Source organism: Mobula hypostoma, chromosome 6 (genome assembly GCF_963921235.1).
Source record: "Mobula hypostoma chromosome 6, sMobHyp1.1, whole genome shotgun sequence".
NCBI classification, from domain to species: Eukaryota; Metazoa; Chordata; class Chondrichthyes; order Myliobatiformes; family Myliobatidae; genus Mobula; species Mobula hypostoma.
In genome coordinates, this window is record NC_086102.1 from 45,196,825 (window position 1) to 45,221,292 (window position 24,468).

Below are 24,468 nucleotides of genomic sequence, written 5' to 3' on the forward strand. Positions count from 1 at the left end.
CACTGTAATTCATATTTTCCTATTATTATGCTTTGCATTGTATTACTGCTGCAAAGGCAACAAAGTTTCATAATATTAAACCTGATTCTGAGAACTTGCCAAGTCTCTATGATAATAGGTGGTGATATATTTGAAAAAGAGGAAGTTGAAATTCCAGATACAAAATAAGTAAAATGAACACAGTATAATGATTAAAGATTAGCTGGATATTAAAATAATGCAGCAGTTCCACAGCACTAACAGTTGAGGGGAGGAGATTGAAAAGAGGAGTGTCTGGATCCTCTTAAAACGTCGGGAAGGGCGAGGTTTCACCAAAGTACAGTGGCAGGAAACGAGCGGGTTCCGCAGAAGTAATCCACTGCAGTCCACAGTAGCAGTTCGAGTTCCTTTGCATACGCGCCCATCGAAATATTCCGCTGGGCTCTGACTCCTGGTAAGAGCGCGGCCTCCACCCAGCGCCGCGGCCTCGGGCTTTGGGCCTCAGCGGTCAGACAATGTGGAAGGTTGCGACTGCGGTTTTCCTTCTCTGCGCGGGTAAGTCAGGAATGCGTTGGTGTCGCTCAAGGTGCGGGGAACAGCTGAAGCTCAGGATGGATGGCGCACAAGCGGCAGCCCAGCTAGCATACAGGATGGGCGCGGGCCGCAATGCTGGGAGGGAGGGAGGGAGGGAGGGAGAGGGGAGAGGCAGGCGGGGTGCAGTTGCTGTAAACGGGCAGGCCGGAGTGGGACATAAGCCGGGAGAGGGTAGGCGGCAGTGGTAGAGGTACAGGGCAGTAGCTGGGAACGAACGGGTGGAAGGAAGGAAGGGGCGGTGGTCGGATGACGGACAGGCAGTTTGTGGTCGAGAGTGCGTAGGCGCGAGAAGTTGAGAGTCGGCGTGGGGCCGAAGACGGGTGGCTGGGAGTCGGCGTGGGGCCGAAGACGGGTGGCTGGGAGTCGGCGTGGGGCCGAAGACGGGTGGCTGGGAGTCGGCGTGGGGCCGAAGACGGGTGGCTGGGAGTCGGCGTGGGGCTGAAGACGGTGGCTGGGAATAGGACAGCAAGTGGTGGGGTGAGGGCTGTGGCTGGGAATGGGCAGCCAGTGACAAAGTGCAGTGATCAATAGTGGACAGGTGGGAGAGTGTGGTAGTGAGATGAGAGAGGCAGATGAGAAGAGTGGGACAAATAGGAAGACATGAGGGTGACAAGACAGGGAGAAGATACAATAGGGTTTTTTAAAGAGATATTTAGATGGGTACATGGAGCTTAGGAAAATAGAGGGCTATGTGCTAGGGAAATTCTAGGTGGTTTCTTGATTAGGTTATATGGTCGGCACAACATTGTGGGCTGAAGGGCCTGTAATGTAATAAGCAGCAGGGTCCCTGGGGAAGAGGGTGTCCGTATGGAGCTGACAGTCAAAAAGCCTGCCTGTCTGTGTCATCATCTTTAAGAATAGCAGGCAATGTTGGTGAAGGGGGCACATGTTTGTTATGGTGTGGAGTTGTTGCAAAGTGGGGCAGGAAAAGACAAATGGAAGTCACAAGTGGGAGGAAATGTTCCTTCCCATTAAATCAGCAATTTACTTCTTCCCGTGTAATGTATTGCATTGTCTTGATGATACATTTTCTTCTCTAGTGGTAAAAATGGTCCCGCTTGGTGGCTCAATAATATCAGCGCCGGACTCGGGTGAAAGTTCCCGAGTTTGAATCCAAGTCGGGTTGAGCATCGAGCTAGCAACTCAGCCTCGTAAAAACAAGAATAGCTTGCTACGGAAACACCGTCATGACAGTGCCCCGATAACTCCACTGCCGAGTTAAGGGCTATTCTTCTTCTATAGTGGGATTACCAAAGGCAGATTGGGTGACTACTTCGCAGGACACCTTTGTTCAGCCCACAAGGCAATTCTGACTCCTACTCTTTTCAAAGTTCAAAGTAAATTTATTACCAAAGTATATATATGTCACCATATACAACCCTGAGATTCATTTTCTTGTGGACGATCATAGTAAATACAAGAAACACAATAGAAGACTGCACCCAACAGGACAGACAACAACCAAAGCGGAAAAAAACAACAAACTGTCCAAATACAAAAAGAAAGAGAAAAAATAAATAAGCAATAAATATTAATGGCATGAGATGAAGAAGCCTTGAAAGTGAGTAGGTTGTGGGAACAATTTATTTGATGGGTTGAGTGAAGTTATCCACTCTGGTTCAAGAGTCTGATGGTTAAGAGGTACTAATTGTTCCTGAACCTGGTAGGGAGGGTCCTGGAGCTCCTGTATCTCCTTCCTGATGGCAGCAATGAGAAGAGAGCATGGCCTGAATGGTGGGGGTCCTTGATGGATGCTGTTTTCTTGAGACAGTATGTGCTCACTGGTGGGAGGGTATTACTTCTGGTAAAATGGCCCACTACTTTTTGTAGGCTAAGGGCATTGGTGTTTCAGTACCAGGCCATGATGCAACCAGTCAATATTCTCTTCACCACACATCTATAGAAGTCTGTCAAAGTTTTAGATATCATGCCAAATCTTCATTAACTTCTAAGAGTGCAGAGGTGCTGCTGTGTTTTCTTTGTAATAGCACTTTATGGACTTGGTCCACGATAGATCCTCTGAAATGATAGCACCAAAGAATTTAAAGTTGCTCACCCTCTCCACCTTTGATTCTCCCAATGATCACTGGCACATGGACCTCCGGTTTCATCCTCCTGAAGTCAGTAATCATCTTGGTCTCGCTGACATTGAAGTGAGAGGTTGTTGTGGCACTACTCAGCCAGATTTTCAATCTCCCTCCTATATTGCTGATTCATCACCACCTTTGATTCGACTGGTGACCGTGATGTCATCAGCAAACTTAAATATGACATTGGAGCTGTGCTTTGCCTCACAGTCATAAGTATAAAGTAGGGGGCTAAGCACACAGCCTTGTGGTGCACCTGTGCTGAGGGAGATTGTGGAGGAAATGTTGTGAAGAAATTGAGGATACAGTTGCACAAGGTGGTATTGAGACCCAGGACTAGAAGCTTATTGATTAGCTTTTTAGGGGATGATAGTTTTTAATGCTGAAGTGTGGGCAATGAAGGACATCCTGATGTATGTCTCTTCACTGTCTAGATGTTCCAGGATTAGGTGAGGAGCCAATGAAATGGCATCTGCTTTTTGACCTGTTGTGACAGTGGTGGTCCAAGTCATTTCTCAGGCAAATGCATTTATCGTTGTTATTTCTCAATCCCACCCATGGTTACATTATTTCTCGATCCCACTAATGGTTACATTACACCCCTCAGATTTGAAATTTTTAAATTGAGTATTTCAAATTATAACTTAAATAGGATCTCCCATCCACTGCTACCAACCTTATAGTTCCCACACCCCGCACTTCCCGTTTCTACCTCCTACCCAAGATCCACAAACCTGCCTGTCCTGGCCGACCTATTGTCTCAGCTTGCTCCTGCCCCACCAAACTCGTTTCTGCATACCTCGACACTGTTTTATCACCCCTTGTTCAATCCCTTCCGACCTATGTTCGTGACACTTCTCACGCTCTTAAACTTTTCGATGATTTTAAGTTCCCTGGCCCCCACCGCTTTATTTTCACCATGGATGTCCAGTCCTTATATACTTCCATCCCCCATCAGGAAGGTCTCAAAGCTCTACGCTTCTTTTTGGATTCCAGACCTAATCAGTTCCCCTCTACCACCACTCTGCTCCATCTAGCGGAATTAGTCCTTACTCTTAATAATTTCTCCTTTTGCTCCTCCCATTTCCTCCAAACTAAAGGTGTAGCTATGGGCACCCGTATGGGTCCTAGCTATGCCTGCCTTTTTGTTGGGTTTGTGGAACAATCTATGTTCTGTGCCTATTCTGGTATCTGTCCCCCACTTTTCCTTCACTACATCGACGACTGCATTGGCGCTGCTTCCTGCACGCATGCAGAACTCGTTGACTTTATTAACTTTGCCTCCAACTTTCACCCTGCCCTCAAGTTTACCTGGTCCATTTCCGACACCTCCCTCCCCTTTCTAGATCTTTCTGTCTCTGTCTCTGGAGACAGCTTATCCACTGATGTCTACTATAAGCCTACTGACTCTCACAGCTATCTGGACTATTCCTCTTCTCACCCTGTCTCTTGCAAAAACGCCATCCCCTTCTCGCAATTCCTCCATCTCCGCCGCATCTGCTCTCAGGATGAGGCTTTTCATTCTAGGACGAGGGAGATGTCTTCATTTTTTAAAGAAAGGGGCTTCCCTTCCTCCACTATCAACTCTGCTCTTAAACGCATCTCCCCCATTTCATGTACATCTGCTCTCACTCCATCCTCCCACCACCCCACTAGGAATAGGGTTCCCCTGGTCCTCACCTACCACCCCACCAGCCTCCGGGTCCAACGTATTATTCTCCGTAACTTCCGCCACCTCCAACGGGATCCCACCACTAAGCACATCTTTCCCTCCCCCCCCCTCTGCATTCCGCAGGGATCGCTCCCTACACAACTCCCTTGTCCATTCGTCCCCCCCATCCCTCCCCACTGATCTCCCTCCTGGCACTTATTCGTGTAAGCGGAACAAGTGCTACACATGCCCTTACACTTCCTCCCTTACCACCATTCAGGGCCCCAAACAGTCCTTCCAGGTGAGGCATCACTTCACCTGTGAGTCGACTGGGGTGATATACTGCGTCCGGTGCTCCCGATGTGGCCTTTTATATATTGGTGAGACCCGACGCAGACTGGGAGACCGCTTTGCTGAACATCTACGCTCTGTCCGCCAGAGAAAGCAGGACCTCCCAGTGGCCACACATTTTAATTCCACATCCCATTCCCATTCTGACATATCTATCCACGGCCTCCTCTACTGTAAAGATGAAGCCACACTCAGGTTGGAGGAACAACACCTTATATTCCGTCTGGGTAGCCTCCAACCTGATGGCATGAACATTGACTTCTCTAACTTCCGCTAAGGCCCCACCTCCCCCTCGTACCCCATCTGTTACTCATTTTTATGCACACATTCTTTCTCTCACTCTCCTTTTTCTCCCGCTGTCCCTCTGAATATACCTCTTGCCCATCCTCTCGGTCACCCCCCCCCCGTCTTTCTTCCCGGACCTCCTGTCCCATGATCCTCTCGTATCCCCTTTTGCCTATCACCTGTCCAGCTCTCGGCTCTATCCCTCCCCCTCCTGTCTTCTCCTATCATTTTGCATCTCCCCCTCCCCCTCCAGCTTTCAAATCCCTTACTCACTCTTCCTTCAGTTAGTCCTGACGAAGGGTCTCGGCCTGAAACGTCGACTGCGCCTCTTCCTATAGATGCTGCCTGGCCTGCTGCGTTCACCAGCAACTTTGATGTATGTTGCTTGAATTTCCAGCATCTGCAGAATTCCTGTTGTTTGCACTTAAATTTGATTCTTGTCTTACCCGCTGATACGGTTGTACCTTGACCTGAAATACGCACTTTATTTCACATTCCACTTCCCTCTAAATTTGACTATTCCAGTGAGACTTATTAAGGGATTGGACACGCTAGAGGCAGGAAACATGTTCCGGATATTGGGGGAGTCCAGAACCACAGAGGCCACAGTTTAAGAATAAGGGGTAGACAATTTAGAACGGAGTTAAGGAAAAACTTTTTCACACAGAGGGTGTGGTTCTGTGGAATGTTCTGCATCAGAAGGCAGTGGAGGCCAATTCTCTGGATTCTTTCAAAAAGAGTTAGATAGAGCTCTTAAAGATAGCAGAGTGAAGGGATATGGGGAGAAGGCAGGAAAAGGGTACTGATTGTGGATGATCAGCCATGATCACAGTGAATGGTGGTGCTGGCTCGAAGGGCTGAATGGCCTACTCCTGCACCTATTGTCTATTGTCACGCCAACCTTTCTGAATTCAGCCTCCTACATTGCTCCAAGGCTGGAGGAACAGCATAAGTAATGGTTACATTACACTCCTCAGACTTGAAATTTTTAAATTGAGTATTTCAAATTATCGCTTAAATTTGATTCTTGTCTTGTCCGCTGATATGGCGGTACCTCGACCTGAAATACACACTTTATTTCACATCCCACTTTCCTCTAAATTTGACTATTCCAGTGAGTCATAGACTACTTCCTTTTCTGATTCAGGTCACTCAGGCCTCTTTTGCCTGTGTCACTATTTACAATGCTGTGTTCACCTATTGTTCCTTTGGTTGTTTACCCTGTTCAGGAATATCTGGATCTTAAAATCCTTTTGTGGCCATGCCTCTTGCTATCTACGTCTACCCAATAAACCTGCAAGGTACAATTCTGGTCTTATATTCAGTGCTCAATTTAATTGCTCTGTTACAATTGAACTGACTTTATTTCTTACATCCTTCACATACATGAGTAAAAATCTTTACGTTACGTCTCCGTCTCAATGTGCAATCGTAGTAATTTATAATAATTTATAATAAATTGAACAGTCAATGTAACATAGAAATACACTCAAATCAGCGTGAGTTAATCAGTCTGATGGCCTGGTGGAAGAAGCTATCCCGGAGCCTATTGGTCCTGGCTTTTATGCAGTGGTACCGTTTCCCAGATTGTGGTTGGGGTGACTCGGGTCCCCAAGGATCCTTCGGGCCCTTTTTTCACACCTGTCTTTGTAAATGTCCTGAATCATGGGAAGTTCACACTACAGATGCGCTGGGCTGTCCGCTCCACTCTCTGCAGAATCCTGCGATTAAGGGAGGTACAGTTTCCATACCAGGCAGTGATGCAGCCAGTCAGGATGCTCTCAGTTATGCCCCTGTAGAAAGTTCTTAGGATTTGGGGGCCCATACCAAACTTCCTCAACCGTTTGAAGTAAGAGAGGCCCTGTTGTGCCTTTTTCACCACACAGCTGGTGTGTACAGACCATGTGAGGTCCTTGGTGATGTGGACGCGTAGGAACTTGAAGCTGTTCACCCTCTCAACCCCAGACCCATTGATGTCAATAGGGGTTACCCCGTCTCCATTCTTCTGTAATCCACAACAAGCTCCTTTGTTTTTGCGACATTGAGGGAGAGGTTGTTTTCTTGACACCTCTGTGTCAGAGAGATCCCTGTAGGTCACCTCATTATTGTTTGATATTAGGCCAATCAATGTAGCCCAAGAAAGCTACAGATAAACCCAGTGAAAGACACCCCCAGGGGAGCCCGGGGGGGGGGGGGAGAATGAGCACCCCAATAGGACGGACCTAATAACAACTGACCAAGGCAAATGGATTATTAACGACGAGTGAGAGATGCGTTTGCGGCAAGGTTTGTAAGAACAAGCGCAGCTTAAAGATCCATCAGGCCAGAATGAAGTGCTTGGACCAGGAGAATGCTTTGAAGCGCACAGGATTTACGCCTGGTGAGACGCGGGAGGAGCCCGGCCTGGAGTCACCCCACAGAGCCCAGAACTTCTGGGTGCCAGAAACTTCTGTCCCAAACAACATAGTTCAACAGCGCCGGATCAAGTGGCCCCCAACCAGCAACAAGAAAGAGTGGCTCCAGTTCGATGGGGATGTAGCAAGGATCATAGAGTTGGCAGCCAAGGGAGGTGCTGACAGACGACTTCAGACAATGACCACCATCATTGTCAGCTTTGCCGCAGAGAGGTTTGGAATGGAGGAGGGAAAGACCACCAGATCCCAATACGCTATGAACCGCAGGGCAACCCAGATCCACCAACTGTACCAAGAGTTCCGGTCCCTGGCACAGCAGTTCAAGGTAGCAACGGAGGAGAAACCTCCCCTGATTGAGCTCCAGAAATCTGCAGGAAGAAGCTAATGACCCTGCGCAGAGCAGAATGGCACAGGAAGCAAGGGAGAGAAAGAGCCAGGAAGCAAACTGCCTTCATAGCCAATCCGTTTGGTTTTACAAAACAGCTCCTAGGGCAGAAACGCAGCGGCCGCCTTGTGTGCTCTAAAGAAGAGATAGACCATTTCCTTCATAACATCCTGAGTGACCCTGCAAGGGAGCAAGAGCTGGGCCTCCACAGAGCCCTTATAAGCCAACCACTCCCCATAGTGGAGTTCGATGTGAGGGAGCCCACCTGGAAGGAAGTCCAGGAGGTTGTGTCTTCAGCCAGAGCCAGTTCTGCGCCAGGACCCAGTGGAGTACCCTACAACGTGTACAAGTACAGCCCAGAGCTTCTCAAAATTCTTTGGAAGATCCTGCGAGTGATCTGGCACAGGAGGATAGTGGCTGACCAGTGGAGGTACGCAGAGAGGGTCTGGAGAGCCAAGGAGGAAAATCTGTAGAACCTGGAGCAGTTTAGATCTATCTCACTGCTTAGTGTGGAAGAGAAAATCTTCTTTAGTGTCTTGTCCCACCAGATGACAGACTTTCTCCTCAAGAACACTTACATCAACCCTTCAGTGCAGAAGGGTGGAATTCCTGGAGTGCCTGGGTGCCTGGAACACACTGGAATAGTCACCCAGTTGATCAGGGAGGCACACATGGAGGAGAGAGACCTGGTCATGCTTTGGCTAGATCTCGCCAATGTGTATGGGTCAATACCCACAAATTGGTGGAGTTTACACTGGACCAACACCATGTTCCCAGACAGATCAAGGACCTCATCATGAACTACTACAGGGAACTTCAGACTGAGAGTCACTTCTGGAGCTATGACATCAGGCTGGCATAGGCTGGAGAAGGGGATTATAACTGGGTGTACAATCTCTGTTATTCTCTTTGCCCTTGCATGAATATGGTAGTCAAGGCAGCTGAGGCAGAGTGTAGAAATCTGGTGTTCGGCAGCACCCGATCAGAGCCGGTATGGATGATGTCATTGTCACGACACCATCGGTTCCTGGCAGCAGGCGTATCCTCCAGGGCCTGGAAAAGCTCATCGCAGGGCAAGGAGGAGCTTCAAAACAGCTAAATCCAGCTCCATGGTGTTGAAGAAGGGCAAAGTGGTGGACGGGTTTCGTTTTACCTTGGATGGCACTACAATTCCATCCATCACCGAGAAGCCAGTCAAGAGCTTGGGGAAGGTCGTCGACTGTAGCCTCAGAGATGCAGCTGCCGTCCGATCAACTTCCAAGGAGCTTGAGAGCTGGCTCATCACAGTGGAAGGTTCAAAGCCTGGATTTACCAGCATGGCATCCTACCCCGACCCCTATGGCCACTACTGGTATACGAGGTGCCTGTGACAACTGTGGAGTTGCTGGAGAGCAAGGTCAGTAGCTACCTTTGGAGGTGGCTGGGCCTACCTGGTAGTCTGAGCAGCGCAGCACTGTACGGTAGGTGCAATAAGCTGCGACTTCCCTTTAGCAGCCTTGACGAGGATTTCAGGGTTTCCAGCACAAGAGAGGTGCTGCAGTACAGGGATTCCAAGGACCCTAAAGTGGCAGCAACAGGCATCCAGGTGCGGATGGGCAGGAAGTGGAAGGCACAGGAAGGGCTGATGGTAGCAGAGTCCCGGTTGAGACACAGGGCTCTAGTGGGGACAGTGTCAACTGGGCGAGCAGGGCTGGGCTCTGTTTCACAACCTCGCTATGACAAGGCCAGAGGCAAAGACAGATGGCAACGAGTCCTGGAGAAAGTGCGGGCTGGCGTTGAAGAGGAGTAGCAGGATGGTGGGCATGCAGCTGTAGGGAGCATGGACAAGGTGGGAAGGTGAGCTGGAGCGGAAAATCTCCTGGTCTGACATCTGGCAGGCAGAACCCCAGCGCATTAAATTTATGAACCAGGCTGTCTTATGATCTCTAGCCAAGCCCTGCAAACCTCCATGTCTGGGGCAAGGGCGATACACCAGCCTGTCCTCTCTGTCCAGGAAGAGGATCACTGGAGCACATCCTTAGCAGCTGCCCTAAAGCCTTGGGGGAAGGTCACTATCGGTGGCGTCATGACCAGGTGCTGAAGGCAGTGGCAGAGAGCATTGTGATGGCCATGACCACCAGCAAACAGAGTGGTCAGAGGAAGAACATCTCCTTCGTCAGAGCCGGAGCACGGCCCCTACATCAGCCCAGACCAGCGTCATCATCGGGCCTGCTTAGCACCGCAGCAGATTGGCTGCTTCAAGTTGACCTGGGGAGGCAGCTGAAGTTTCCCGACCAAATAGCAACAACTTCACTGAGGCCGGATGTGGTCCTTTCTTCAGTGTCCTCGAAGCAGGTTGTCCTCTTCGAGTTGACGGTTCCCTGGGAGGACCGCATTGAGGAGGCAAATGAGCGGAAGCGGGCCAAGCACCAGGAGCTGGTGGAGCAGTGCTGGAGGCAAGGCTGGAGGACTCGCTGCGAGCCTATCGAAGTGGGGTGCAGGGGTTCTGCCGGCCGCTCACTCTGCAGAGTCTACACTCTACTTGGCATCACTGAGGCTGGCAAGAGGAAAGCTATCAGGACCATCACAGAGGCCGCTGAGAGAACCTCCGGATGGCTGTGGATCAGGAGGGGTGATCCGTGGGTCAATGCTGCTGGGACACAAGCTGGGGTCTGATCAACCCCGGCTGGGTTGCCTGGGCTAGGGTGTATGATGAAAGACCCGAAACACCCGACGACCCCAGGTTACATCACTGATGATGTGTCCCAGCGCATCCGCGGGGTGTATCTCAGAATCGTGCTTTCTGTCATAGACATAGCTTTATTAGTCTTTTTTTTCTGTATATCCCAGCTATCCTGTGAATTTTTTTACATTATACTAATGTAGCCAGTGAAACGAATGGTTAACTTATCAATCAACGGTGAACACTGACAAACAATCCTCTTTTGGGAATTGTGAAAAAGTTTATTATAGATTAAACTACAAGTAAAAGTAGTATGTGACTCGTGCTTTCATTTGGGTCAGAAAACTTAAATGGTAACTTTCTCTAAGCACTACATATTTTTGCCTCCCTCATTCCAGGAGTTGTGATGTTCTGAGTAAATTTTTCCATGCGGTGTTCTCAAGCAAGTAAAAGTCCACTTGTTCTGTTGTATTGAAAGGGCTATCCTTTTCCTTTACTCATAACTGCACAATTTTGTTTTGAGATGTTAATCCATTTATATTTTAAGATTATGCATTTCAGTGAGACCTTTTGGCCTATTTGAGTTATGCCTGCTTTCAACATTCTCCATCTTTTTTGGATAACTCTATAACATTTCTTTTCTGAAGTCCATTGCCCTTTTCAAAGATACTGATTCTGTTTCTTCCTCTATAGATGCAGAAAATTCTAGATCTTAACTATACTTTGCTCCATTTTGTTCCTCCCCTCTGTTCCTGTGTAACATTTAGAACTATATCATTCAGTCCATATCCTCTTTTTTTTTAGTCAAAATGTACCACTTCATATTTTTCTGTTTTAAATATTTAGCAGCACATCTGTTTACTTGGAATTTATTGCCATTCTCGTCATAGTAACCCTTGAGGAACAATACTGCCTGTATTCTGCTTAAACACGAGGAATTCTGCAGATGCTGGAAATTCAAGCAACACACATCAAAGTTGCTGGTGAACACAGCAGACCAGGCAGCATCTCTAGGAAGAGGTGCAGTCGACGTTTCAGGCCGAGACCCTTCGTCAGAACTAACTGAAGGAAGAGCTAGTAAGAGATTTGAAAGCGGGAGTGGGAGATCCAAAATGATAGGAGAAGACGGGGGGGGGGGGATGGAGCCAAGAGCTGGACAGGTGATTGGCAAAAGGGATATGAAAGGATCATGGGGCAGGAGGCCCAGGGAGAAAGACAAGGGGGAGAGGGGGAAACCCAGAGGATGGGCAAGGGGTATAGTCAGAGGGACAGAGGGAGAAAAAGGAGAGAGAGAGAAAAAGAATGTGTGTATATAAATAACTAATCCGAACCTTACTATTAAACCTGCCGATAAGGGGGGGGTGCTGTTGTAGTCTGGCGTACTGACCTCTACCTTGCCGAGGCACAGCGACAACTCGCGGATACCTCCTCTTATTTACCCCTCGATCGTGACCCCACTAAGGAGCACCAGGCCATTGTCTCCTACACCATCGCTGACTTTATCCGTTCAGGGGATCTCCCATCCACTGCTACGAACACACCTCGCACTTCCCGTTTCTACCTCCTACCCAAGATCCACAAACCTGCCTGTCCTGGCAGACCTATTGTCTCAGCTTGCTCCTGCCCCACCAAACTCATTTCTGCATACCTCGACACGGTTTTATCCCCCCTTGTTCAATCCCTTCCGACCTACGTTCATGACACTTCTCATGCTCTTAAACTTTTCAATGATTTTAAGTTCCCTGGCCCCCACCGCTTTAGATTCACCATGGATGTCCAGTCCCTATATACTTCCATCCCCCATCAGGAAGGTCTCAAAGCTCTCCGCTTCTTTTTGGATTCCAGACCTAATCAGTTCCCTCGGCCTGAAACGTCGACTGCGCCTCTTCCTATAGATGCTGCCTGGCCTGCTGCGTTCACCAGCAACTTTGATGTGTGTTGCTTGAATTTCCAGCATCTGCAGAATTCCTGTTGTTTGCAGTTCCCCTTAATTTGGCTTCTTCCCCTTTTCAGTTGTGATGAAGGGTCTCAACTGTTTATTCCCCTCCATAGATGCTGCCTGACTTGCTGAATTCCTCCAGCATTTTGTGTGTGTGTGTGTTGTTCAAGTTTTCTAGCATTTGCAGAATCTCGTGTTTATAATTGATAGATTTTATCTAAAAAATCACCAACGTTAATCTTTCATAGGAAGCCCACCCGGTCATCTCATCTTGATTTCTTCTGCAAGATTCTTGAACATTTTCTCTCCCAGATTATCCTATTCATCAATATCCTGTGTAACTGGTTTTATTATGTGTTAACCTTCTTTGATCTGCTCAACTTCATGACATTCAATATAATCGATTATTCTGACCTCTCCCTGTCTGTCCTCTAGTTTACTATGGTGGGCCTAGGTGAAGAGAATTTTCCTCCAATTAAACATTAGGAAGACTTTGAAGAGCCTAATGTTACTTAAGTGGAACAGTAGGAATCAGAATTGGGTTTAATATCACCGGCATATGTCCTGATATTTGTTAACTTTGCAGCAGCAGTACAATGCAATACATGATAAATACAGAAAAAAAATCTGAATTACAGTAATTATATATATCTTCGTATATTAACTAAATAGTTAAATTAAAATAAAGTAGTGCAAAAACAGGTTTGTGTCAGTGAGTGGTGGTGAGGGCATCTTTGAAGAGTGAAATTTGGGGACTTACAGGGTTATGTTCACTATGATCTTTTAAAATTGAGGCTTGCAGCAAACCCTGAATGTGTTGTACGGCTAAATCATCATGAACTTTTAGAAATGTACTTGCCATAAACAAAGTAATTAGCGGTGTAGAGGTTTGAGGGTTATTATTCAGATGTCATTTAAATTTGTTGGCATAGGGGGAAAAAAAGCTTTCTTTAAGTGCGTCATTTCTTTATTATTTTAGAGATACAACACGGTAACAGGTCCTTTGGCTCAAAAAGCCCACACTGCCCAATTACACCCATGTGACTAATAAACTTTGTAACCTGCCTGTATGCCTTCGGAATACGGAGACCAGGGCACTCCAAGGAAGCCCTCGTGGTCACAGGAAGAACATACATCCCCTATAGACAGTGGCAGGAATTGAACCTGGGTCACTGGTGCTGTCATGCTGTTGTGCTCACCACTATTGGAGACTTGGTGCAGGTTGCTATTTTCTGATGTTGCATATACCACAAGGATGGGAACAAAATAAAGGATTTAACAATATTTTGTTGCCTTTTTTCAATACACTGTATTTTAATATTAGTTGTACTGACTTGCATAAAATTTGAATTTGGTAAGACTCTATAAGTAAGAAATCATTTGTATGTTGACCAATAAGAATTTCTGTTCCAAACCTATTCTTTTTGAGATAAACAAGACAAATAAAATTGACATATTTCAAAACATTCAGTACTATTACTCCTTTTCAATCATTGTAAATAGATTTGGGTTCATAAAAATGCTTTAAGCAGCTCTTGTATTCTGAAAAGTGTTTGTTGTGTATTTTAGGGGTTTTGTAATTCATAATACCTTTGTCGTGGACACATCCATTTGTTGTTGATCTAATATCCTCAAAAAAATTGTATACAGTAGATGGTATTTAAGAACACTTCGATTTGGCAATGGAAAAGAATGTAATTATTTTTGAATTAAAAATTGAGTTGCTTGTAAATTGACTTATTTAAGTATCACAAACAGAAACCCATCTCGCACTCCTGATTGCAATTTACCATGAAGTAAAACTAATCAATTGTAGCAGTCCGGGATACTGTTTCCTAATACATTTGCTGTTTTAATCACTGATATGTTTTTGAATGCTGCACTCTCCTCCTTTTGCTTGGTTCTGTTCTCCAGCAACTCCTCATTCCAGCTATATTGAATATTGATGAAATGTAGCAGGTAATCTACAAACAACATTTTTTAGAATTCACAGAATCTGTAATAACAAAACCTAATTGCAAATCTCTCAGGCCTGCCAACTGTCCAGTTATAATGAGGTTTGTCAATGCAAGTGTCCATGAAGTACAGAAAATAAACAGTTTTCAGCAAGCAAGCAGGAATATGGATCATTTAGAAGCCATCCTGTGACTGTATAGGAATTTAGTGCAACTGCATTGCTCTACTGTAGGTCTCTGTACCTAAGGAAATATGTCACTACAGAAGGTTTGCAAGATTGATTCTTTGGGTGAATGTGTTGCCCTCTGATAAGAGTGTGAGTAAAATTAGCCTATACTCACTGGAAGTTTTTAGAATTAGAAAATATCCTATTATGATATACAAGGTTCGGCAAGAGTAATTGGAATGTATGTTATAAATGTTGCACACTGTTTTGTTCTGAATGGTCTTAACTTAAAAATATGGCCACCAATGTTTGACCTTTTCACCCTGGAGGAAAAAGGCTCTGACTATTTCCTTGTCTATGCCTCTTATAATTGTATATACTTCCATGGCTCCTGGTTAAGGTGGTGCTACCAACTGAATGTGTGTGACAGCTTCTGGGAGAAGAAATCCGATTTAAAAGCATCACTAAAAATACCTTTTCTGTGGTAAATTACGTTAAATTTAGCCACAAACAGTGAAGGGGCGAGCGATGGCGAGGTGAGTTCTGAGGATGAGCCAAGATGGTTTGCTGCAGAATCGTTGCAGTTGGAGTTCTGATGCCTGTACAGCCGACCTGGGAGCGAGGTTGGATTGTTCTGGGTGCCAAAAGAAGTTGTTGAGGCCTGGGCAGAGAAGTTCCGATACACATTTAACTGGCCCAGGAGCAGGGTTGGATTGCTTTGGACACCGAGCTGATTTGAAGAGCTTGAGAGTGGCTTTGGGCTGAAAAACAAAACCTGGGCCCACAGTGAGTCACTGGGCTGCGTGGGCTAGGCCCAGTGTCCGTGTCCTAGTGCGAGCTTTAGACAATTTAAACACCAGCCCGTATCGGAGACGAGCAGTTATCACCCTCTCTCCATGATGTTAATGCACTCCAGGGCACGGGGCCTTTTGCTGTTCCATTGTTGGGTCAATTTGAATGCCGGCCCAGATAGACTGAAAAGACAGGGTGTCAGTCGGGATGAGAGCCGAATTTTGTTCGTTCTGCGCAAGGCCATCTCCATGGTGCTGAGGCTGTGAAGACTGCCCCAGCTGTGCTCTGTGCCTGCTAATGTGATGAACTGATAAGCGAGGCTGTGGGCCTACTCCAGACTGCTCCAGGGTTCAGATCTGAGTATTTGATTTTGGTTCGGAATGCTGTTGTTTGCTTTAATTGTTTATATGATTTGCATTTTTTTTCTTTCTCTTTTGCATCGAGTGTTGGTTTTTTATTTTAATTTTTTTTTCCTTTTAATTGGGTTCTTTCAGGTTTCTGTTTTGTGGCTATCGGTGAGCAAGCAAATCTCAAGGACATCCAGGACCAAGATGCAAATATATCTATAGTTTTCAGGAAATTGTTGCTTTAGTGCTTGCTCCGCAGATTTATCATGTTTAGTAAGTCTCTTTTTTTTATTCTCCAGTTTCCGTGTGCAAGTCTTCAAACAGTACAACATTTTATCGATTGGAGGGCAATAGTGTATCTATTTCTTTCAAAAGATCTCCACATCTAGAAGAAATTTTATGCACGTTTAGAGACAACAAGGTTCTTGAATGGGAAGCTGGCAAAAATGTATTGTATTTTGGAAATTTTACTGGAAGAACTAAGCTAACAGCGGATACCATAGAGATCCAGAATTTACAACAGATTGATTCAGGGATTTACAGAATTTCTTTCATAAATCAGGATGGTTTCACTACTGAAGAAAGTTTCACACTCATTGTAAGCGGTGAGTAATTTGTGTTGTCTTAATATATTATTGCATTCTAATTAAATTTCTTTAAGGTGTTCTCACAATGATATCATTCATTTATGCAATGTGGACAAGCTGATTGCCTTTGAGAGTGAGTCTTTATGATGAAGATGATCTTGCAGTGCTGTCGAGTACAGAGTTCCAAGACTTTGATCTTCCAATGATGAGGAAGAGTGATATATTTCCTCGTTAGAATGATGTGTCATTTGAAGAACTAGGAACTTTGTCTTCTCATGCCCCTACTGCTTTTATTGTTCTAGTTGCTGGAGATAACAGCCGCATATAACAGGTCCTAGGCACATCATACGCAGTGAAAGTTGTTGGTAGAATGGATGAGAGCCTGTCACAGCAAGTACAGTAGCATGTAGATGAGAGACCTGATGCTGAAATCTGGACCAAAAAGCAAACTGGTGGTGAAACTCAGACAGCATCTTTGGAGGAAAATGGACATTCGACATTTCAGATCAAGATCTTCAATCATGACCAAAAGAGTAGAGGGGAGTTAATGAGTATTAAGAGGCAAGGCGATAGGGCAGAAATTTGGCAAGCAATAGGTGGATCCAGGTGAGGAGGGGTGATGGGCAGATGGAGGACGGAAGAGTTGAAATCACGACAGAGGCTAGGAAGTGGTAGGTGGAAGAAAGAGAAGGCTATAGATGATGGAATCTGATAGGAAAGGAAGGTGGAGCAAAAACGTGGGGAAACCCTCAAGTTTCTATGGAGTTTAATGTGTGGAAGTGTAAGGCCATGCACTCTGGTAAGAAAAATCAAATGGTGTATTATTATCAACATGGAGAGACAACGCAAATGAGTGAAATTCAGAGGCACCGAGACATGAATCACAAAGCTAGCAGATATATCCAACAAGTAGTCAAGAAGACAAATGGCATGTTGGTCTTTTATTGCAAAGAGGGTAAAATTTAAGAAGAGTAACACTTCCTTGTATTTGTACAGGGTGGGATTGAATCTTCACCTGAATTATTGTGCAGAGTTTTGCTCCCCTTAGCTTAAGGAAGCAGATATAGTGGCACTGGAGCCAGTCCGGTGGAGATTCACTCAGCTGATTCTTGGCATGAAGGCGTTGATCTATCAAGAGACTAGGTGGTTTAGATTTGTACTCATTGGTCTTTGGTAGAATGGAGTGTGACCTAATGCAAACATACAAGACCTTAAGTGGGCTTGGCAGGGAAGATCTTGAGATATTTCCTCTAGAGGGAAAGTCACAAACAAGGGAGCTTAGTTACAAAATAAAGGCCCAAATTATTTAAAACTAAGTTAATCTCTGAAATTTTTTGACCTCAAGGGTGGTGGAGGTCCTTACCCACATCTAAGATAGAGGTAGATAAACATCAAGGAATTGAGGGTTATGGTGAACTAGCACAGGAGGGTTGAGGCTAGTGTGTATCAGCCATTATCACCCTGATGGTTAGGACTTTTAGGGTATTGTTCAGATTTCAACCCAGCAATGGTGAAGGAACAGTGATCTATTTCTAAGTCAGAATTGTCTCTGGCTTGGAGATCATCTTCCAGGTGGTGGGGTTCCGGTACTTTTGCTGCCTGGCTCTATTATCTGGTGGAAGTTGTGGATTTGGATTTTATCTTGTTGCAACTTGTTATTATCCAAATTTTGTCGCTTGTCAGTCCAGGCCTACATATTGTCTAGGTCTCGGTGCACTGAAATGTGAGCTGCTTCACTTCCTAAGGAGTTGTAAATGCTGCTGAATAATGTGCAGTCAATGCACTTCTGAACAAGGAGAGCAGGTGCCTCACCTGCCCTGCACCTCCTCCCCCACTACCATTGAGGACCCAGAACAGTCCTTCCAGATGAAGCAGCACTTCGCCTGTGAGTCTGGGCTCATCTACTGTATCCGGTGCTCCTGGTGTGGCCTCGGGGAAACCCGACGTAGATTGGGAAATCCCTTCGTTGAGCACCTATGCTCCACTGCCAGAAAAAGCAGGATCTCCTGGTGGCCGCCCATTTTAATTCTACCCATGTTAGTTCATGGGTTCCTCTGCTGCCACACTCAGACTGGAGGAGCAACACCTTGTATTCTGATGGCATGAACATCGATTTCTCAAACTTCTAGTATTTGCTTCCACCCCCCACCCTTCACCATTCCCCATTCCTCTGTCCCTCTCATCGTATCTCCTTAGCTTCCTTCCGCTCCTCCTCTTTCCCCTTCTCCAGCTCTCTATCTCTTTCATCAATCGACTTCCCAACTCTTTAGGTTACCCCTCCCCCTTCTTCCAGTCCTGATGAAAGGACTCGGCCCGAAAAGTCGACTGTGTATACCTTTCAACAGATGCTGCCTGGCCTGCTGAGTTCCTCCAGCATTTTTTTTGTGTGAGTGAGGGAGACTGACTGACTGACTTGGACTTCCAGCATCTGCAGATTTTCTCTTGTTGAACTTTCATTTGCATTTTGCCAAGTTGGTGTTTCTATGAAGAGTTTTATGCTTTTACTGTTTAAAGCATCCCCTATTTTTGTGTTATTCACAAAGTTTAAAATTTATTATGCTTAAATCATCTATCTGTTAAAGATACTAATATAATTTTTTTTCATTCTTTTGGCAATATACTAAGATGATGTATTAATGTGGTGGTGATAATTCTTTGTGGGTATTGTCATAAATAACTCATTCAAGATATGTAATATTTGAGAATTATTGTTACCAGTAGTTTAGAAGAAGACAATGTGGTGATTCAATATTTTTTCAAATATTTTCTTCCAATTGTAGCACCACTTTTGCAACCAACAATTAACTGTACTGCAAATGGCACAAGTATTCACCTGGAATGCAATTTCGAAGACAGTCTATCAGCTACAATTCAATGGCTACATCAAGGCAAGGCTGTAGGGCAAGATGATAATTTTGATTTAACTCCTGAAAACAAAAGGTTAACAATATTAAACACTAAAGAATCTTCTGGTGAATATACCTGCATTGTGAAAAAACATGAAGATCGGGCTCAGAGTGACCCCATTAATATAGAAAAATGCTATAGTAGAGGTAAGATTATTCTGAGAAAATATTTGTGGAACTTAAAAATGCGCGAGTTCATATATGCTTTTGCTACCTGCACACTTTCTTTAGCATGGAAGCAGTGTGACATCCACAGAAACTTCCAGTATTGCTGCAGGGCTATATTGTAATCAACACAACTATTTTAGTTCACAGGAGGCAGGACTGGAGAAAAAAGCCAAGGAGTAGATTTAAAAAGTAGGGGGAGGGGATAGATGAAAGCTGGAGGGGGGAGGGATGAAGTAAAGAGCTAGGTTGTTTGATGAAAGAGACAGAAGGCCATGGAAGAAAGAAAAGGGTGGGGGTGGGGTGGGGAGGAACACCAGAGTGAGGTGATGGGTGGGCAAGGAGATAAGGTGAGAGAGGGAAATGGTGAAATGGTGGAATGAAGCAGTCTCCCAATCTATGTCAGGTCTCACTGATATACAGGAGGCCACACCGGGAGCACCGAACACAGTTTATGACCTCAACAGATGAAGTGTCACTTCACCTAGAAGGACTGTTTAGGGCCCTAAATGGTAGTGAGGGAGGAAGTGTAGGGGCAGGATAAGTGTTAAGAGGGAGATTAGTGAGGAGGGATGAATGGACGAGGGAGTGACGTAGGGAGTGGACACAGGGAGTGATCCCTGCGGAAAGCAGAATGTGGGGGTCGGGGGAGGGAAAGATATGCTTGGTGGTGGGATCCTGTTGGAGATGGCAGAAGTTACAGAGAATTATTTGCTGGATGCAGTGGCTGATGTAGTGGTGGGTGAGGACGAGGAACCCTGGTAGGGTGGTGGGTGGATGGGGTAAGAGCAGATGTACATGAAATGTTGAGGGCAGCATTGATGGTGGAGGAGGGGAAGCCCCTTTCTTTGAAAAAAGAAGACATTTCCTTCATTCTAGAATGAAAAGCCTCATCCTGAGAGCAGAATTCTTCCTCCAAGCCAAGTAACAAGAAAGTATCCCATGGAATAGTATTGAGATAGTTTAGATGGAGTATTATCATATCAGGGTATTAATACATTAAGTGAATGAAGGAGACAATAGCAAATGGATTTTAACATGGACAAGTCGGAACATACCCACATTGGAAGTAAAGGCAGAACAGAATTTTTTTTTGTCGGTGATGCAAGGAGGACCACTGAAATTTGAACTTCCATGCACCCAAAGTTTTGATCAGTGTGGCAAAAACAAGCAAGTCAGTGGTTAATGGAGTTCTGGTCTGTCCCGAAGAGCAGAAAGATACATCAAGTTTCGTGGGACCCAATTTGGAAGCCGTTAGTTCTGGTCAGCATGTTTTTAAATATATAGGTCTTTAGAGGAGTGTAGGATAGACTTAGTGGGATGATTTTCAATTTCATTGATTAAATTATTACGAGATGATATTAGGCAAATTTGAATTGTTTTCTGAAATGTAAGTTGAAGTAATTTGTATATAATTAAGAAGAACACATAAGGTAGAATTTTTCTCTTCTGGTCAGGAATCTGGAGGAAATCTCAAATTTAGAGCCAGGCCTTTCAATATTGAAGCTGGGGAACATTTCTGAGTGTTGCACGAAGGAAGATTAGACATGCGTAAATTAGACATGTCCCTTCTGACATGTGTAAATGGTTACACAATCAGATTTCTCAATCTCAGGACCGTGAATGGAAATAGGTGAGGTGGATTGTCAGTCTTTCTCCCAGGGTAGGGAAGTCAAAAGCTAGAGGTTATGAGTTTAAGGTGAGAGAGGAGAGGTTTAAAGGGGACCCAAGGGGCAACGTTTTCCATTCAGAGGGTTGTAGGTACGTGGAATGATCTGCCAGAAGTTGTACAAGCAGATACAATGATAGTGTTTAAAAGGCATTGAACCTTTCTTATCCATGGATAAGTTGAGCCAAAGGGCCTGTTTCACTGCTGTGTAACTCATCAAGCGGTTGATTCTTAGACTCGTTATTTTTGTGTCACTACATCTAGTATCTGATCAGAGTTCTAGCCTGATAAACATGCTATTGAAGGCAGACATAGAAATTGATTCCACTGGTACCTGGGTTGAGATCAACTTAGTTCACACAGATGATCAATTGTATCGTCTAAGTATCATCTTGTTATCATTCCTAATCTGCATATAATTCAGTGCACCATTACATCTTGCTGAATCATTACAAGTTCAGATAAAATAATAGTGGATTCTGGTTAACTGGGACACATCAGGACCAATACATTTTGGCCCAATTTAGCGGTTGCCCCACTTAGCCGAAGATTCGTGGAAATAGTTAAAAAGGTATAAAAAAAGACAAACTACCCTTTAGCTAAGTAAAAAAATTATGTATTTAAAGGAAATACAGAACAAATTAGAACACTACCAATATAGTACTATAAAACTGTATGCTAATTTGTAATTGTTATCGACAGAGGAATTCGTCCATTGAACACAGCACATTTATGGGGTGTCCGGGGAGGGGTAGGGGGAACCTCTGGTGAGCGGGCTTGGTGCGTCCATTCCGGGGCAGCTCACTCACCTTTGGGGTCCCACCAGACACTCAGCTGTCACCTGTGGTTCCAAGTGGCTGTTTGCATGTGACGTTTATCACATCCCAGTACACTGCTTCAACAGACAGGTTAAGCCAGGTGAGGGTAGCTCGCGAGCCTCATATCCTGGTTAAATAGGGCCATCTCTGTCCTGGCGTGTGAAGTGGGCTCTGGTGGACTGGGCAGGTGAGATAAACAGTGAGATCCAACGGTTAAGAAGGTGGTTCTACAATACTTCATGGAAAGAGAAGGCACAAAGAAGTCCTGGCCATCCACTGCAACCAAGGAAAACCTCAGTTTGTGATGATTACTTGTGCCACTAGACCTGAACTTCCAAAGTGGAGGGAGTGGAACTGTCCCAGTGCAACAGCTTTTCCACTTCAAAAACTCTTCCGCACAGGTTTCACTGTCTTTGTTGAATACAGCTAACACCCTGCTGTATTCTTTTAATTGACTGTAAAAGAACAAAATCAGTGCAGATAATGGATGGCCTTCATATAATGCTTTTGATGAGTGTATCCTCCAAATCTCTGTTTTGTCGATTGTCGATACCTTCAGATACTTAATAGTTCCTAATTTGTTGAAATAGTGAAATCGTTCCATTGCAGTCCCGCCGTTTCTGGCATCACCAAGCCTGAAAGCATGAAACTGCAAAGAACAGAGCTATTCTAAATTGATCACTGCTTATTTCTCGCCAATTATCAGAGACAAAAATCATTGCTTTTTGAACATAAACACACATAACTGACGATGTTTAAAAGCTCTTCACTCCAAGCATAGTGTACTTTCTAATAGCCAGAGAAATTCATGTGACTGACACTAGTTAGAAACAGTTTTGCAACAGTCTCCCATCGCACTTACGTGGCACAGTGTCCCAAATCAGCAAATGGAATCCCATCTATTTTCTCAATTTGTTTTTTTTCTTTAAGAGTTGTCCCAAATAAGCAGCTGCCCTGATTAATTGATGGACCAATTAACCAGAATGCACTGTACTTCTGATTAAGTTCATCCAATTGTGAAAGATGGTTCAAATATTTTTCTTTTTTAGGAAATAGTCGAGGGCATCTCGCTCTGATTGCACTTGCAGTGGTTTTTGTAGCCGGCATCATGATTGCTGCTTTCGCTTTCTACTGGTATAAGAGAAAAAATGGTAGGTATCCACCTTCACTACTCCTTTGTTTAAATTAATGTTACTTGTGATAAAACTAATAGTCTTTAATGCTATACCAGTGGAACGTATTTGCAACACTTTGTATGCTCTCAGTCTCCTCAACAACTTTCAATTTCCTGGCCTTGACATCCTCATTTTCACCATGGATGTCCAGTCCCTTTGCACTTTGGGAAGGACTTAAGGCTCTCCACTTATTTCTCAACAAAACACCCAAACAGTTCCCCTCAATCACCACCCTCCTCTTGTCTGGCAGAATTGGTCCTCACCATCAACAATTTCTCCTTTGGCTCCTCCTACTTTCTCCAGACTCGAGGGGTGGCAATGGGCACCCGCATGGGCCCCAGCTATGCCTGCCATTTTATTGGCTATGTAGAGTAGTCTCATGTTCTGAGCCTTCACTGGTGAAGTTCCCCAACTCTTCCTGTGCTACATTGATGACTGCATTGTGCATGAATCTAGTGACCAGAGAAAAGCACTGGTGGATATAAAGCAGCTTCTTTATTCGACAAAACAAGGTACAGCAGGCATCATGGAGACGCTTTCAGTCAAAAGGTCTCGCTGGGCCAATGTGGGACTTGGTATTTTATGTGCTAAACATCAAAGGACAAGTCCTTATTTACAAAGTATGGACAATGCTTTCTGTGAAACTACATAGAAACTTCACACCTCCATGTTCACATGAACACCAAAGACATCCAGATGAACATTTTTTCAGCATTTTCTGGTCTGAGATTCACGACTTTTAGGAACTCATTGTTCAGAGCTGCTTTCCAAATTAAATCCACAATATATATTCAGATGTGAAGACTGGGAGCCAAAATCATTTGCTAAATGTAAATGTGCTAAACCCAAAAATTGTTCTAACAATGCTCCCCAACTCTTCCTGCACTCCGTTGATGACTGCATTGTTCCTGCTTCATGCACCAATGCTGAGCTCATCAATTTCATCAACTTTGCTCCCAACTTCCATCCTGCCACCTGGTCCATTTCCGATGCCTCTCTCCCCTTTCTCGATCTCCCTGTCTCCATCTCTGGAGGCAAACTGTCTACCAACATCTTCTATAAATCTACTGATTCCCATACTTGTCTTGACTATACCTCTTCAACCCTCTCTCCTTTAAAATGCTTGTCCTTTTTTTTCAGTTCCTTCGCCTCTGAAACATCTGTTCCCAGAATGAGGCTTTCCTTTCCAGGTCATCAGCAATGTCCTCCTTCAAAGAACAGGTTTCCTTTCCTCCATCTTTATGGCTGCCCTTAACCACATTTCCATTTCCCGGACATCCAGGCTCACCACATCTTCCTGCCACCTTAACAGGGATAGAGTTCCTCTTGAGTTCACCTACCACTCACGAGCCTCTGCATCCAGCACATCATCTTCTCTGCAGCTTCTGCCATCTGCAATAGGATCACACCACCAAAGACATCTTTACCTCCCCCACCCTCTGCTTTTCACAGGGATCACTCACTCTGTGATTCCCTTGTCCATTCATCTCTCCCAACTAATCTCCCTCCTGGCACATATCCCTGCAAGTGATAGATATGC

General features: G+C 45.0%; 1 protein-coding gene across 3 annotated transcripts in view; it reads left to right on the plus strand.

Moving 5' to 3' along the window:
* Positions 1-258: 258 nt before the first annotated feature.
* The window catches only part of LOC134348001 (pregnancy-specific beta-1-glycoprotein 9-like), a 38,695-nt gene continuing 14,485 nt past the window's right edge, over positions 259-24,468 (plus strand). For 2 of the 3 annotated variants that reach the window (XR_010018316.1, XM_063050732.1), the window contains exons 1-4: positions 259-534; positions 15,908-16,213; positions 18,976-19,248; positions 22,803-22,904. Coding sequence is in view for 1 of the 3 variants with exons in the window: in XM_063050732.1 (XP_062906802.1) it covers positions 495-534; positions 15,908-16,213; positions 18,976-19,248; positions 22,803-22,904 (721 nt within the window). In the remaining 2 variants the exon portion in view is untranslated. The remainder of the gene's footprint in view (positions 535-15,907; positions 16,214-18,975; positions 19,249-22,802; positions 22,905-24,468) is intronic. The other variant, XR_010018317.1, reaches the window with a different exon arrangement.